The 13,452-nt window shown below is 41.5% G+C and overlaps 1 protein-coding gene across 1 annotated transcript in view; it reads right to left on the bottom strand.

Moving 5' to 3' along the window:
- Nucleotides 1–13,452, bottom strand: part of LOC143998036 (epidermal growth factor receptor-like) — a 64,520-nt gene that overhangs the window by 26,775 nt on the left and 24,293 nt on the right. Inside the window, exons 6-7 of the mRNA XM_077493815.1 lie at nucleotides 8,122–8,238; nucleotides 3,762–3,894 (exon numbers count right to left, since the gene is read on the bottom strand). Coding sequence (XP_077349941.1) covers nucleotides 3,762–3,894; nucleotides 8,122–8,238 — 250 coding nt within the window. The remainder of the gene's footprint in view (nucleotides 1–3,761; nucleotides 3,895–8,121; nucleotides 8,239–13,452) is intronic.

Raw genomic sequence — 13,452 nt, 5'->3', positions numbered from 1 at the left:
CCACTTGGACATTGGATGAAGTTTTTTTGCATTTTTATTGTGACCCCCTACTCTTGACCTAACATTCTAGGGTATTGTTTGCCTTTATGCTGGGTTATCCTAGTACATCCCTTGGCAGGGTTATACTTGGTCTGTGATCATACTCTAGATCCCTTACCATGCTGGGAGGCCAGCAGTCAACTGAACCTACCAGCATGCACATATAACTGACTAAAGTGTATGTAAATTCTCACCTTGTAAACACCCCGTTCAATTTAAAATAGAAATGAAAGGCAAAACATTTGTGTATAGATATAAAAAAAAACATTATAAATACCTTTTTTTGCCCTGTTTTCTAAGTGGTCATTATACAGTTAAGAACAGAGAGCTAGGGGAGGAGAAACAGCAGTACACTGAACTTCCTAGTGAATGGCGTGTGAACAGAAGTCTGATCATTGGAGGAGAGTATACTGAGTTCCCAGCACAGCTAGAGAACTGACCACACTTTGCTTTCATGCCTAGGGTAGTCTGTTTTTAATAGGAAAGCAGAGGGACTGGCAGGATCACCAGGGATTTCTCACAAAAGAATCAATACAAAGAGAACAGGACACTTTGTCATACAACTACATGGTACAGCAGGCACATATCAGGAATATGAAATGTTGGGTTTACATACACGTTAATGTTTCCACAAGTAACATCTATCTACTCTACATTTTGAAAACTACATAAATGGGAATGTCACATTGATATGTTTCAGTACTTGAAGTTGGTGGAATAAATCCTTATGATAATGACACCACAGGGATCCACTCCAAGAAATGCACCACCACCATAAGAAAATCATGCATACCATATAGCAAGAAAAAACAGGCATATGGTTATAGCCCAGCCAAGGACTTTACTTGCACAGAAGATCTTAGGAATAAATAGCACTGGATAGATGGCTGCAATGATTTAACACACTTTTTTAATTATAGAAAAAAGTATTGCACATACATTTATATGTTTAAAAAAGTCGGCTGGCTCGCAACAAACTCCCGTCTCCCTAATAAGACAGCGTAGTGACGTCAACAGGTACCCTCCTCCATACGCTTTTCATTATATGCGACGTTGTCAATGGGGAACAGGCAGCGTGTTGACTCACCACCTTATAAGCAAAGCCACACCTCATTCTGAGTCTCGGGTGCGGGACCACAGGCGCCATGTTGGATATGGGCATCCCTTCCTTACCAAATAGAAAAAGTCGCAATTTATGAATATTAACAGCTAAATTTGTAAATAATTAAATTAAAGGCAATGGTGACGTTTATCCACCAAAAACCTTACCTATAAATCAAAGTGACGAAAAAACAAAAAAACAAAACATAACCTAATAAAAAGCCACATCATCTTGTTAACCCATTCACGGAGTTTAGCAAGTGAGTTTAACAAATGAATATATACCTTCATATTAATTAACCGCTTCAGCCCCGGAAGATTTTACCCCCTTCCTGACCAGAGCACTTTTTGCGATTCGGCACTGCGTGGCTTTAACTGACAATTGTTCGGTTGCGACGTTGCTCCCAAACAAAATTGGCGTCCTTTTTTCCCCACAAATAGAGCTTTCTTTTGGTGGTATTTGATCACCCCTGCGTTTTTTATTTTTTGCGCTATAAACAAAAAAATAGTGACACTTTTGAAAAAAACACATTATTTTTTACATTTTGCTATAATAAATATCCCCCAAAAATATATAAAAAAAATGTTTTCCTCAGTTTAGGCCGATACGTATTTTTCTACATATTTTTGGTAAAAGATATTGTAATAAGTTTTTATTGATTGGTTTGCAGAAACCTTATAGTGTTTACAAAATAGGAGATAGTTTTATGGCATTTTTATTCTTTTTTTTTTTACTAGTAATGGCGGCGATCTGCGATTTTTATCGTGACTGCAACATTATCGCAGACACATCGGACATTTTTGACACATTTTTGGGACCATTGTAATTTATACATCAATCAGTGCTATACAAATGCACTGATTCCTGTGTAAATGGCACTGGCAGTGAAGGGGTTAACCACTAGGGGGCAGGGTAAGGGTTAAGTGTGTCCTGGGGCGTGTTTCTAACTGTGGGAGGCGTGGCTACACGTGACAAGTCACTGATCTCTGCTCCCAATCACAGGGAGCAGAGATCAGTGACAGACACTGTCACTAGGCAGAACGGGGAGATGCTTGTTTAAATTAGCATCTCCCCGTTCTTCTTCCCCGTGAGACGATCGCGGGTATCCCTACGGCAATCGAGTCTGTGGGACCCGCAACCCAACTCATGGATGTCCCGGCCGGTGCGCGCGCACCGCAAGTGACGCGCATGCGATGGTACAGCGGCAAATTTAAAGGGACATACCTGTATGCCCATTTGCCTGTCCATGCCATTCTGCTGACATACATCAGTGTGCGCCGATCAGGAACCGGTTAAAGGGGACTTTAATTCCCCATATAAAGCAGTTAAAAGTTTACTATCCCTAAAAAATACATTTTAAATTTTAATTGAATAAATGATAATAATTCTATATCAACTCTTCAAACCTCCGGTGTAATTTAATATCCTATCACATGCCCAAAAAATATTTATAAGCAATTATATTTTAAACAATGCTAAATAAATAATTAATTAATTGGTTAAATAATTAGTACTAAAACTAGTAACCCTCATGGCTATTCATAATCAAATTTTATAAACAATATACTAAAATGAATTAATATATTAGAACTCAATAGATGAATAACATAAAATAAATGATTAAAAATTATCAAAATTAATTAATCCCACACAAGTGACTCAGATCAGGTTTACACTAGTGGCCATTAAGTATTATCGATAAAGTCATTTACATCAACGTCTATGTTCAACACGTAAGGGGCATAAGTCTTAAGCTTATGGATCCAGGACATTTCCAACCAAGATATTTCCCTCACTAATGAGCTACCCCTCCAGTTGGGACTAAATTTATCTATGCCCACAAAAAGAGTGTTGGAAGGATCTTTCTTGTGTACAAGCAAAGTTTTAATATTGATAATGTGTTCATTGAGACAAACCTGTAGGGTGCGTTTGGTCCTCCCTATATTTTAATAAACCACATGGGCACTGCAATAAGTAGACCATCCTCACTGTGGATCAGGTAATGAACGGTATCCAACATGGTGCCTGTGGTCCCGCACCCGAGATTCAGAACGAGGTGTGGCTTTGCTTATAAGGTGGTGAGTCAACACGCTGCCAGTTCCCCATTGACAACGTCACATATGACGAAATGCACTTGCAGGAGGGCACGTCACCACGCTGTCTTACTAGAAGGACGGGAGATTGTTGCGAGCCGGCTGGCTCTGTTTTTATATGTGATTTTTAAACATATAAATGTAAGTGCAATACTTTTTTCTAAAATTAAAAAGTTAGACAATATTATGGTGGTGTTACACTTCTTGGAGTGGATCACTGTGGTGTCATTATCATAAGGATTTATCCCACCAACTTCAAATACTGAAACATAGGATCATATTATTCAATCAATTATCCTGATTCATCAATTGGGACTATTCTAGCGTGGCTTCACTTATCTATTCTACTTGTTGTGTATCTCACATTAAGCTGCTGCTTTTTTTGATTTTTTGTTGACACACTAGCGCAGTTCTAACTCCTTTTATAGGAATGTCACGTTACTGCCCCAAGAAATGGCTGAATAAAAAAATTAAAAATACTTTCTTTATCTTTATAACTGACAAAAGTAAAAAATGTTTGGATGTACCCAGTTTTTGCCACTAATAGGAGAAGTATGCTTCCTTGTACAATGGTGCAGTTTTCAAAATCATCAATATTTGTGGAATTTATGGACATTATCGACTGTAATTTTCCATGTCCAATCCCATCACATATTACATCTGAAAAAAAAAGTGGTTTATTACGCTACAGCTGATAAGAATTCATATGGTTCAGCGACAATACATTTTATGAATTTTCTGTGCTCGTTATCTACATAAAATAGCGATAACCACCTTACTTTAAGTTAAACTCTACCCTGAAAGTTTTATTTTGTTTTGGACAGAGCAGAGAATGGTTAGAACCTCCATCAGGTTTTTATTTCTGCCTCTGGCCCCAATTGGGGAGATTACCCTCACCCAACGGAAGTTCTGCAAAACCTCAAACATAGCAATGAACCCTTTTTAAGTCTATACGGTGCATCTTGGTTTTTTTTTCTAGTCTTTTTTGGGGATAATTAGTTTAGCGGTACCCCCGAAGGCCCCAGAAGTATTTAAGTTCCCTTATGTATTTTCCCAGAATTGCCCCCCAGCCAGGCACACAGTCACTCTTTTGTCTCAATGAACATTCTAGTGGGGTGCTTTTCTGATGCTTTAATGAAGAACTTAAATTTGGATAGGAGTAGGGTAACTATGGGATACTGCAGTAACCTTGAGGACCCTAAGCTTCCTTCTTTAGAACTGTGAGCAAAGTCCTTGTACAATTATATGATGGAATGAGCTTTGTAGTAGCAACTTGAGGATATAAATCTTCCACTGTAAACAATCTGAGTCCTTTCACTAAGAATTAACCACTTGCCGGCCAGGCTTTTTCAGGCCCTTTTTGTTTACAAGTTTAATAACTTCCCTACCGGGCCATAGTAAAATGATATCCTCTACTTTTTTGGGGGATAGCTGAATGATGCCTGTAGCTACAGGCATCATTCAGATATCATTATTTATATATTATTTCCAGCCGGCGATTCTGTGCACAATAAGAATGATCATAGTGGCAGTTCCATTGCTTGTTCTTATCGGCGACGGGAGGGGACATCCCCCCCCCCGCCATCCAGTGCTTCTCCAGGTTCTCCCGTGCCATCGGGGGGCCCACAGAAAGAATCGCCCAATGCCGGATGATCAGCATAGAGATTTCCAGGGACCAGATGGTCACCAGTCATCGCTATGGCAGTCGGAGGCCTGGGCACGACGTTATAACGTCATGCCCAGACCCGCATTGTAAACAAAGCCGCGATCGTGGCTGTCAGCATGAGATCAGAGGATTATTTTTTTTCAATCTTATGCTTTACGGCCTGGAGGAGAGATGTGGGGTCTTATTGACCTGTCACGATAGATTCCTATTACAAGGGATGTTTACATTCCTTGTAATAGGAATAAAAGTGATCCAAAAAAATGAATGTAAAAAAAAGTGTAAAAAAAAAAAAAAAAGTTAAATAAAAAATAAATAAAATAATTTTCTTTTAAAACACCCCTGTCCCCCAACACACACATAAGCCCTGCCCACATATGTAAACGCCGTTCAAAGCACACATGTGAGGTATCGCAGCGTGCATTGGAGCGAGAGCAATAATTCTAGCCCTAGACCTCCTCTGTAACTCTAAACTGGTAACCTGTAAAAAGTTTCAAAACGTCGCCTATGGAGATTTTTAAGTACCGAAGTTTAGCGCCATTCCATGTGTGTGCACAATTTTAAAGCGTGACATGTTAGGTATCTATTTACTCTGCCTAACATCATCTTTCACATTATACAAAAAAATTGGGCTAACTTTACTGTTTTGTTATTTTTTAATTCATGAAACCGTTTTTTTTCCAAACAAAAGGCGTTTGAAAAATTATTGCGCAAATACCATGCAAGGTAAAAAGTTGACCGCCATTTTATTTCCTAGGTTGTCTGCTAAAAAACATATATAATGTTTGGGGGTTCTGAGTAATTTTCTAGCAAAAAAATTATGATTTTTACCATTTTCGCCAGAATAGGCCCAGTATGGAAGTGGTTAAATCAGTATTTTTTGCTAGGAAATTACATATAACCCCCAAACACTATATTTTTTTTTTTTTTTTTTTTTAGCAGAGACCCTAGGGAATAGAATGTCGATTGTTGCAATTTTTTATGTCACACAGTATTTGCGCAGCGATTTTACAAATGCAATTTTTTTGGAGAAAGTACACTTTAATGAATGAAAAAGAAACAAAACACGATGTTTACCCCAATTTTTTTGTACAATGTGAAAGATGATGTTACGCCGAGTAAATAGATACCTAAAATATCAGACCTTAAAATTGCGCATGCCCGTGGTACTTAAAAATCTCCATAGGTGAGACTTTAAAGGCATTTACAGGTTACCTGTTTAGAGTTACAGAGGAGGCTAGCACTAGAATTTACTGCTCTCATGTGGTACGAATACCGTGTACAAATGTGTGCGCAACCTATGCATACCTTCGCCTCTGCAGGACCACAGAGGGATAGAGACACTTTAATGTTTTTTTTCTTACTTATTTTACTTTTGTTTTTACTTTTTTATTATTACACTGTCCCTTTATTAACTTTTTTTTTTTTTCCCTAGCACTTTTATTCCTATTACAAGAAATGTACAGTGGGCGGGGGGGGGGGGAAGTATTTGATCCCCTGCTGATTTTGTACATTTACCCACTGACAAATAATTGTTCAGACTATAATTTTAATGGTAAGTTTATTTTAACAGTGAGAGACAGAACAACAACAAAATCCAGAAAAAGGCATTTCAAAAAAGTTACTAATGGATTTGCATTTTAATGAGTGAAATAAGTATTTGACCCCTTCGCAAAACATGACTTAGTACTTGGTGGCAAAACCCTTGTTGGCAATCATAGAGGTATAACATTTCTTGTAGTTGGCCACCAGGTTTGCACACATCTCAGGAGGGATTTTGTCCCACTCCTCATTGCAGCTCCTCTCCAAGTCATTAAGGTTTTGAGGCTGACATTTGGTAACTCGAACCTTTAGCTCCCTCCACATATTTCCTATGAGATTAAGGTCTGGAGACTGGCTAGGCCACTCCAGGACCTTAATATGTTTCTTCTTGAGTCACTCATTTGTTGCCTTGGCCATGTGTTTTGGGTCATTGCCATGCTGGAATATCCATCCATGGCCCATTTCCAATGCCCTGGTTGAGGGTAGGAGGTTCTTACTCAAGATTTGACAGTCCATGGCCTTGTTTGTTGTCCTTTTGATGCAATAAAGTTGTCCTGTCCCCTTAACAGAAAAACACCCCCATAGCATAATGTTTCCACCTCCATGTTTGACAGAGGGGAGGGTGTTCTTGGGGACATAAGAAGCATTCCTTCTCCTCCAAACATGGCGAGTTGATGCCAAAGAAATTGATTTTGGTCTCATCTGACCACAACACTTTCACCCAGTTCTCATCTGAATCATTGAGATGTTCATTAGCAAACTTCAGACAGGCCTATACATGTATTTCAGTCCTTCATGCGTATTGTGTTACCAATTGGTGACTATGACCCCAGCTCCCTTGAGATCATTGACAAGATTCTTCCACGTAGTCCTGGCTGATTCCCCACCGCTCCCATAATAATTGAAACTCCACGAGGTGAGATCTTGAATGGAGCCTGAGGGAGATTGACAATTATTTTGTGTTTCTTCCATTTGCGAATAATCGCACCAACTGTTGTCACCCTTTCACCAAGCTGCTTAGCGATGGTCTTGTAGCCCATTCCAGCTTTGTGTCGGTCTACAATCTTGTCCCTGACATCCTTGGACAGCTCTTTGGTCTTGGCCATGGTGGTGAGATTGGAATCTGATTGATTGATTGCTTCTGTGGACAGGTATCTTTTATACAGGTAACAAGTTGAGGTTAGGAGCGCTCCCTTAAAGAGAGAGCTCCTTATCTCAGCTCGTTACCTGTATAGAAGACAGCTGGGAGAAATCTTGCTGATTGATAGGGGATCAAATACTTAATTCACTTAGTCAGCGCCTCAGCCCTGTGTAGGTCCCCTCATGTTCCCTGGCCAGGCTAATGGGGAAATCAGAAGCCCTGGCTGCGACCCTGAGGCAGCAGTGCACCCTAGGCAGCTGCCTAGTACGCCTAGCAGGAGCACCAGCCCTGATGATGATGCAAATTCATTGTTCATACTGTAGGATCAAGGAGGAAAGGTGACATACAAAAACCTCAAACCAACCCAGGAATAGGGGTGTCACCTTACTGGCTGTGTAGCAAAGGTGGGTTTATCATTAGATGGACATAAAATAATTACAAAATATTTAGCAGATAAAAGTGCAAACATATATATTTACCAGGTATTTAGCAGTTTTTCTGGATTGCATTTTTTGTGATAAATGTATCATAAAAGTATTACCTTTAGTACACATTCCATCACAGTTTTTGCATTTGCGGACACCATTTTCTTTCACCTCATATGCCCTGGAATGGCATGTCTTAACACAAGACCCAAGATCTGTTTCTAGGAAATTATCTAATAAAATGAATAGATAAATAAATGCACACATATATAAATATTTATAGCAATTCAATATTTGTAAACATGTACCACATAGGAAAAGGCTCAAAATGCATGATTAATTATGAGCACTGATGCTGACAAACCTGGCCTTGGTATCAAAGTGTCAAAAAAACTCTGGCTATAAGAAGATTGAACCTAAAGGCAGAAAAAAGGAAGAAACTCCACTAATTATAAGCCCTTGTACACACGGTCGGACATTCTGACGGAAAATGTCCGGTCGGACCGTGTTGTTGGATAATCCGACCATGTGTGGGCTTCATCTGACTTTTTCCGTCGGAATGTCCGACCAACAAAGTTTGAGAGCTGGATATAAAAAATTTCCAAAAACATGATCCGATCGGACTTTGTCCGATCGTTTGTAGAGAATTCTGATCGGACAAAGTGCCACACCTGCTCAGATCAAATTCCTAGACCAAAGCTTATGGCTACTAGCCTGAACGTAGTCCCGCCGTAACTAAATAACATAATCACGTTACGAACGATCGGATTTTCCGTCAACTTTGTCTGACCGTGTGTATGCAACACCAGTTTCGGACAAAATCCGTCAGAAAAAATCCGACGGATTTTGTTGTCGGAATGTCCGACCGTGAGCACAAGGGCTAACAGTGCACTGGATTGTTTCCATTCATCATTTACTAATACTGCCAAGAAATACATTTTATAACCCACCACTAAACAAAGCCTTTTAACTAAAAGGATATCACACAACTTTATTTTTAATGCAATGTAGAGGAATGATTAGGTTTAAAAAAAAATAGCTTTCTAATTCTTTTTTTTCTAATAAAGTTTATTAAGCAAAGTATAGGACTCATTAGTTTGTCCTTGCAGTTGGTGAGTAGGGTAAAATAAATGGTTAGGCTACAGATTTACCGCAGCCAAATTACCTATCTGAAAGTGTTACTAAACCCACAACCCTACATTCACTATATCTGGTCTCCCACAGTATATGGAAATACAATTATTTTAGTAAATATAAACTGCTAAATATCTTTTCTCATCAGCAGTATATAGCAGTCTTGTGACTTCTATCAGTGTCCGGGTAAAGCTTGTAGAAGGAGTTTGTATTCTCCTCTGACTGTCCTATGAGACTCCATGACCCCTCTGTCTGGACAGTGCTGATTGGCCCTGTACTGATCACATGCACCCTCCCAAAAAAAAGAAAAATCTCTAGCAATACCTACCAAACTGAGCATGTGCAGAGTGACTCCAAAGGCTCTGTCTTATCAGGAGATGGATTGGGGACAGTGGAAGTAGGGGAGGATCAGAAAAGACAGGATCAAACAGCCTTTTTAACATAATGTGGAGGATTAACACCTTAGGTTCCATAGGCAGTAGAACAGCATGCTTTACTGCTGGGGGTGGCAAGCCACTGATCGTGAGGGGCCAATAGGTGGATTGTGACCATGGCTCTGGCTCCCCCCAGCCTCTGCCACTCTCCTGTTAGCTGCAGAGCAGAGAGTGGAAGGCAGGAGCCAGATGGAGGGAGGGGGTGGGAGATGCTGAGTGATTGCTTGCTAAGCAGTCCTAGCAACCAATCAACAGCTTGCTATTATGAACTCTAACAGCTCCCAATCCTGCCTTCCACCCAGCACTATTCTATCTCCTGATCTCTGCTCTGGTGAACACAAACAGGCAGGTAACTGCTACCTACACAGTGTTGTGTGTATGGGGGGTACACTGTTGGAGGGGGACTAAATGGCACTATGGTGGGCTTGATGTGAAGTTGATCAGAAGACACTGTTTTGGGGGGTACAGGACACTACTGGGGGGGGGGAAATGGGGCAGAGAACAGTGGGGGGGAGTCATGTGAAGGGGCAGAGGACACAGCATTTGGGGGTAGAGGACACCACTGTAGGGGGCAGAGGACACTACGGGAGGGTAATGTGAAGCGGGCAGATTACACTGCTTTGGGGGGTTACAGAACACTACTGTGGGGGGAAGGGGGCAGAGGAGCCTACAATGGGGGGTGATGTGAAGCAGCATAGGACACTGTGTTGGGGGGTTACAGAACACTACTGTGGGGGGCAGAAACACTGTTATGGGGGGCAGAGCACAGTACAGTGGGGGGTAATGTTAAAGGGGCATAGGTCACAGCATTGGGGGTACATGTCACTACTGTTACAGTGGAAGGGGTGATGTGAAGGGGCAGAGGACACAGCATTTGGGGGTACAGAACACTACTGTGTGGGGAAGGGGGGGCAGAGGACACTACAGTGGGGGTTGATGTGAAGAGGGCAAAGGACACTGTGTTGTGGGGGTGCAGAAGACTAGTGTGGTGGAAGGGGGGAAGAGGACAGTGCTATGGGGGGGGGGGGGCAAAGGACTCTACAGTGGGAGGGTGATGTGAAGGGGACAGAGGACACTACTGTGATGCTGACTTTTTATTGGGAGCTTGGTCGTTTTTTTTTTTGTAAAGGCGAAAGCTCCCCTACCATTTACCGGGATCTTTGCCTTCCTCCATATTGTCCAGGTAGATCTAAACCCAGAGGCGGACTGACCATTTGGCCACTCGGGCACTGTCCGAGGCCCCCGGGCCACTAGGGGGCCCCATCAGGGTTGCCAGCCTCAGTAAAACCAGGGACAGTATGTAAAAACCTGTGTTTTTTTTACATCTGTCTCTGAAATGTCCCTTACCGACATACTTTTGGTCTAAAAATCCCGAGATTATAGCTGTCCCACCTCTCCAGTACCTCCTCAGCCAATAGAAACATGTCTGTGTATACTGTGTGTACATGTATGTGTATACTGTGTGATTTTATACTGTGTGGCCCCATAATCTCTGATTGCCTGGGGGCCCCATAATCTCCTATTGTCCGGGGGCCCCATGAGTTGTCAGTCTGCCCCTGTCTAAACCTCTGAAAGATCGCCTTCCCTTGCTTTACTGCATATACAGACTGATTTTACTGTTGTGGGTTTACTAACACTTTAGGCTACAGAGGCAGCCAGAACCATGGCAAAGATTATTCCCCTTGTTGTGTTCAATGAACAATACCGCCAGTGAACTTGACCTATTCATATGAATAGGACTGCACGGAAATTTAGAGCCAAATGCTAGGCTCGCAATTATGGCATGGTATTTTCATTCAAAATCCCCCTAAGGTTGTGAAAAAAAATAATAATTAGGAGGCAGCAGTATTACCTTATAAATGCCTATCAACCGTGCCTGAACCCCACTCTCTGAAAAGTGATCACTCTTCAAACAGCAACACAGATGTAAATGAGATCTAAAGCCCCATACACACTATCAGATTTTCTGCTTATTTTTTTCCTTCAGATTTACCAAAACCATATAATATGAGGTCAAACCTTAGGAGTTTCAATGTGTATATAATCAGGCAGGCCCTTGCACTACAAGATTTTGGTAAATCTGAAGGAAAAAATCTGCAGAAAATATGATGCGTATGGGGCTTTACACTTTATCCATTCCCACTATATAAAATAAAAGGAGTGTGAAATAATCATGGTACAATAGAAGAAGTATGTACAGGATAGAATCATAATTTTGTGAAAGGCATATCCTGGATAAATAAATAGAGGTCTCTCTCATATTTCAGATAGAAAATTATTTTATTGGGATTTTTTTGGATTTATTAAGGTTTAGAGCCGCATCTACCTTTTGTTTCTTTTACACATGAGCTGAAAATTGTATCTGATTGATGACCAAAAAAATAAAACTATGTCCCTTTTTCATACACAGGAAAGCCTCAGCCAAGAGGAGGGCATGGAATGTGGCAGCCAGGAGGAGGCTGTGGAATGTGGCAGCCAGGAGTAGGCTGTGGAATGTGGCAGTCAGGAGGAGGGCATGGAATGTGGCAGCCAGGAGGAGGGCATGGAATGTGGCAGCCAGGAGGAGGCTGTGGAATGTGGCAGCAAGGAGGAGGCTGTGGAATGTGGCAGCCAGGATTAGGCTGTGGAATGTGGCAGCCAGGAGTAGGCTGTGGAATGTGGCAGCCAGGAGGTGGCCAGGCCCAGTAGCCTGACAGAATCCCAGGTCCCTCCCCTCCGCCTTCCACCAAAAAGGCCTAGGAAGGGGAGTAATGTGGAGTCAGCACTCAGGCTGATTGGGGAGGCTTCTGCGGTCCTCAGAACCACCCCCACTCTTCAAGAGGCCTTTACATCCATGGCTGCATGCAAACTACAGGAAATGGAGGAGGGCCAACGCCTCTTGTGTGAAGAAGTCATGTACCTCACACTAAATAAGGGTTTGAGGGGCAAAATCACCACCAAAACCCACCTGTGTGAGTTGGACCATCCTCCTCCTCCTCCTCTTGCCACACTTCCAACACCTCAGCCACAGCCTGGATGTAAGCCTGGAAGGAAGAGTGGAAGGAAGGGCCTGGGTTCAGTCTGGTCTGACAAAAGATGCAGGCTGTTGTATGACCACAGCCTGGGGACATATATGTCATCTACTGCTGTTCCTGATCTCTTGTAGTCTGGGATCGAATTCTGCTCACTATTATATGGACTCCTCAGGCCACCAATTTTAGCTGGAAAATAATTGATGTGTGGGCTGGGGTTGCCAATTTCAGCAGTTTCTCCAGCGTTGTCTTCCTCATTATTTGGTTATGACCCCTAACAAAGAGATATTTATTTTTCACAAATACTTGCTTATGTGTTTTCCTTCAAAAAGGACAGTTTGTTTGTGAGTAGGCAGGCACATTTCAAAAATACAATGTCAAATTAGCAAGGGACACCAACTCCAACAACCTCCTTGAGGTTAAAAAATACAAGATAATAATGGTGTTGTGGTAACTTGACACACAAAACCCACAAAAAATTAGGAAGATCACCAAAAAAAACAAAAAAAAAACAAGAGATCTTGATTAAAAAAAAACCCAAGACGTTAAAATATACGCTAAAATCCTGGCCAACAGATTATTACCCTTACTTCCATCTCTAATTTCCTTAGACCAAGTTGGGTTCATCCCCGACAGAGAGGGTCGTGACAATACAATTAAAGCTCTTAACATAAATAATTGGCTTATTTCCAAAAAAAAACAGGGTTTCTTCCTTTCTCTTGACGCGGAGAAGGCATTCGACAGAGTGGCCTGGGATTACATTGACGCAGTACTTAAAAATATCGGCATAATGTCTCAGATGAGAGCTTACATTGCCGCACTGTATTCAAATCCAACTGCACGAGTCCGCACAAATGGCCACCTGTCG

The sequence above is a fragment of the Lithobates pipiens genome, unplaced genomic scaffold (genome assembly GCF_037356315.1).
Source record: "Lithobates pipiens isolate NorthernLeopardFrog02 unplaced genomic scaffold, aLitPip1_a1.2 Scaffold_19, whole genome shotgun sequence".
Taxonomy (NCBI): Eukaryota; Metazoa; Chordata; class Amphibia; order Anura; family Ranidae; genus Lithobates; species Lithobates pipiens.
This window is presented reverse-complemented; position numbering and strand designations above follow the sequence as displayed.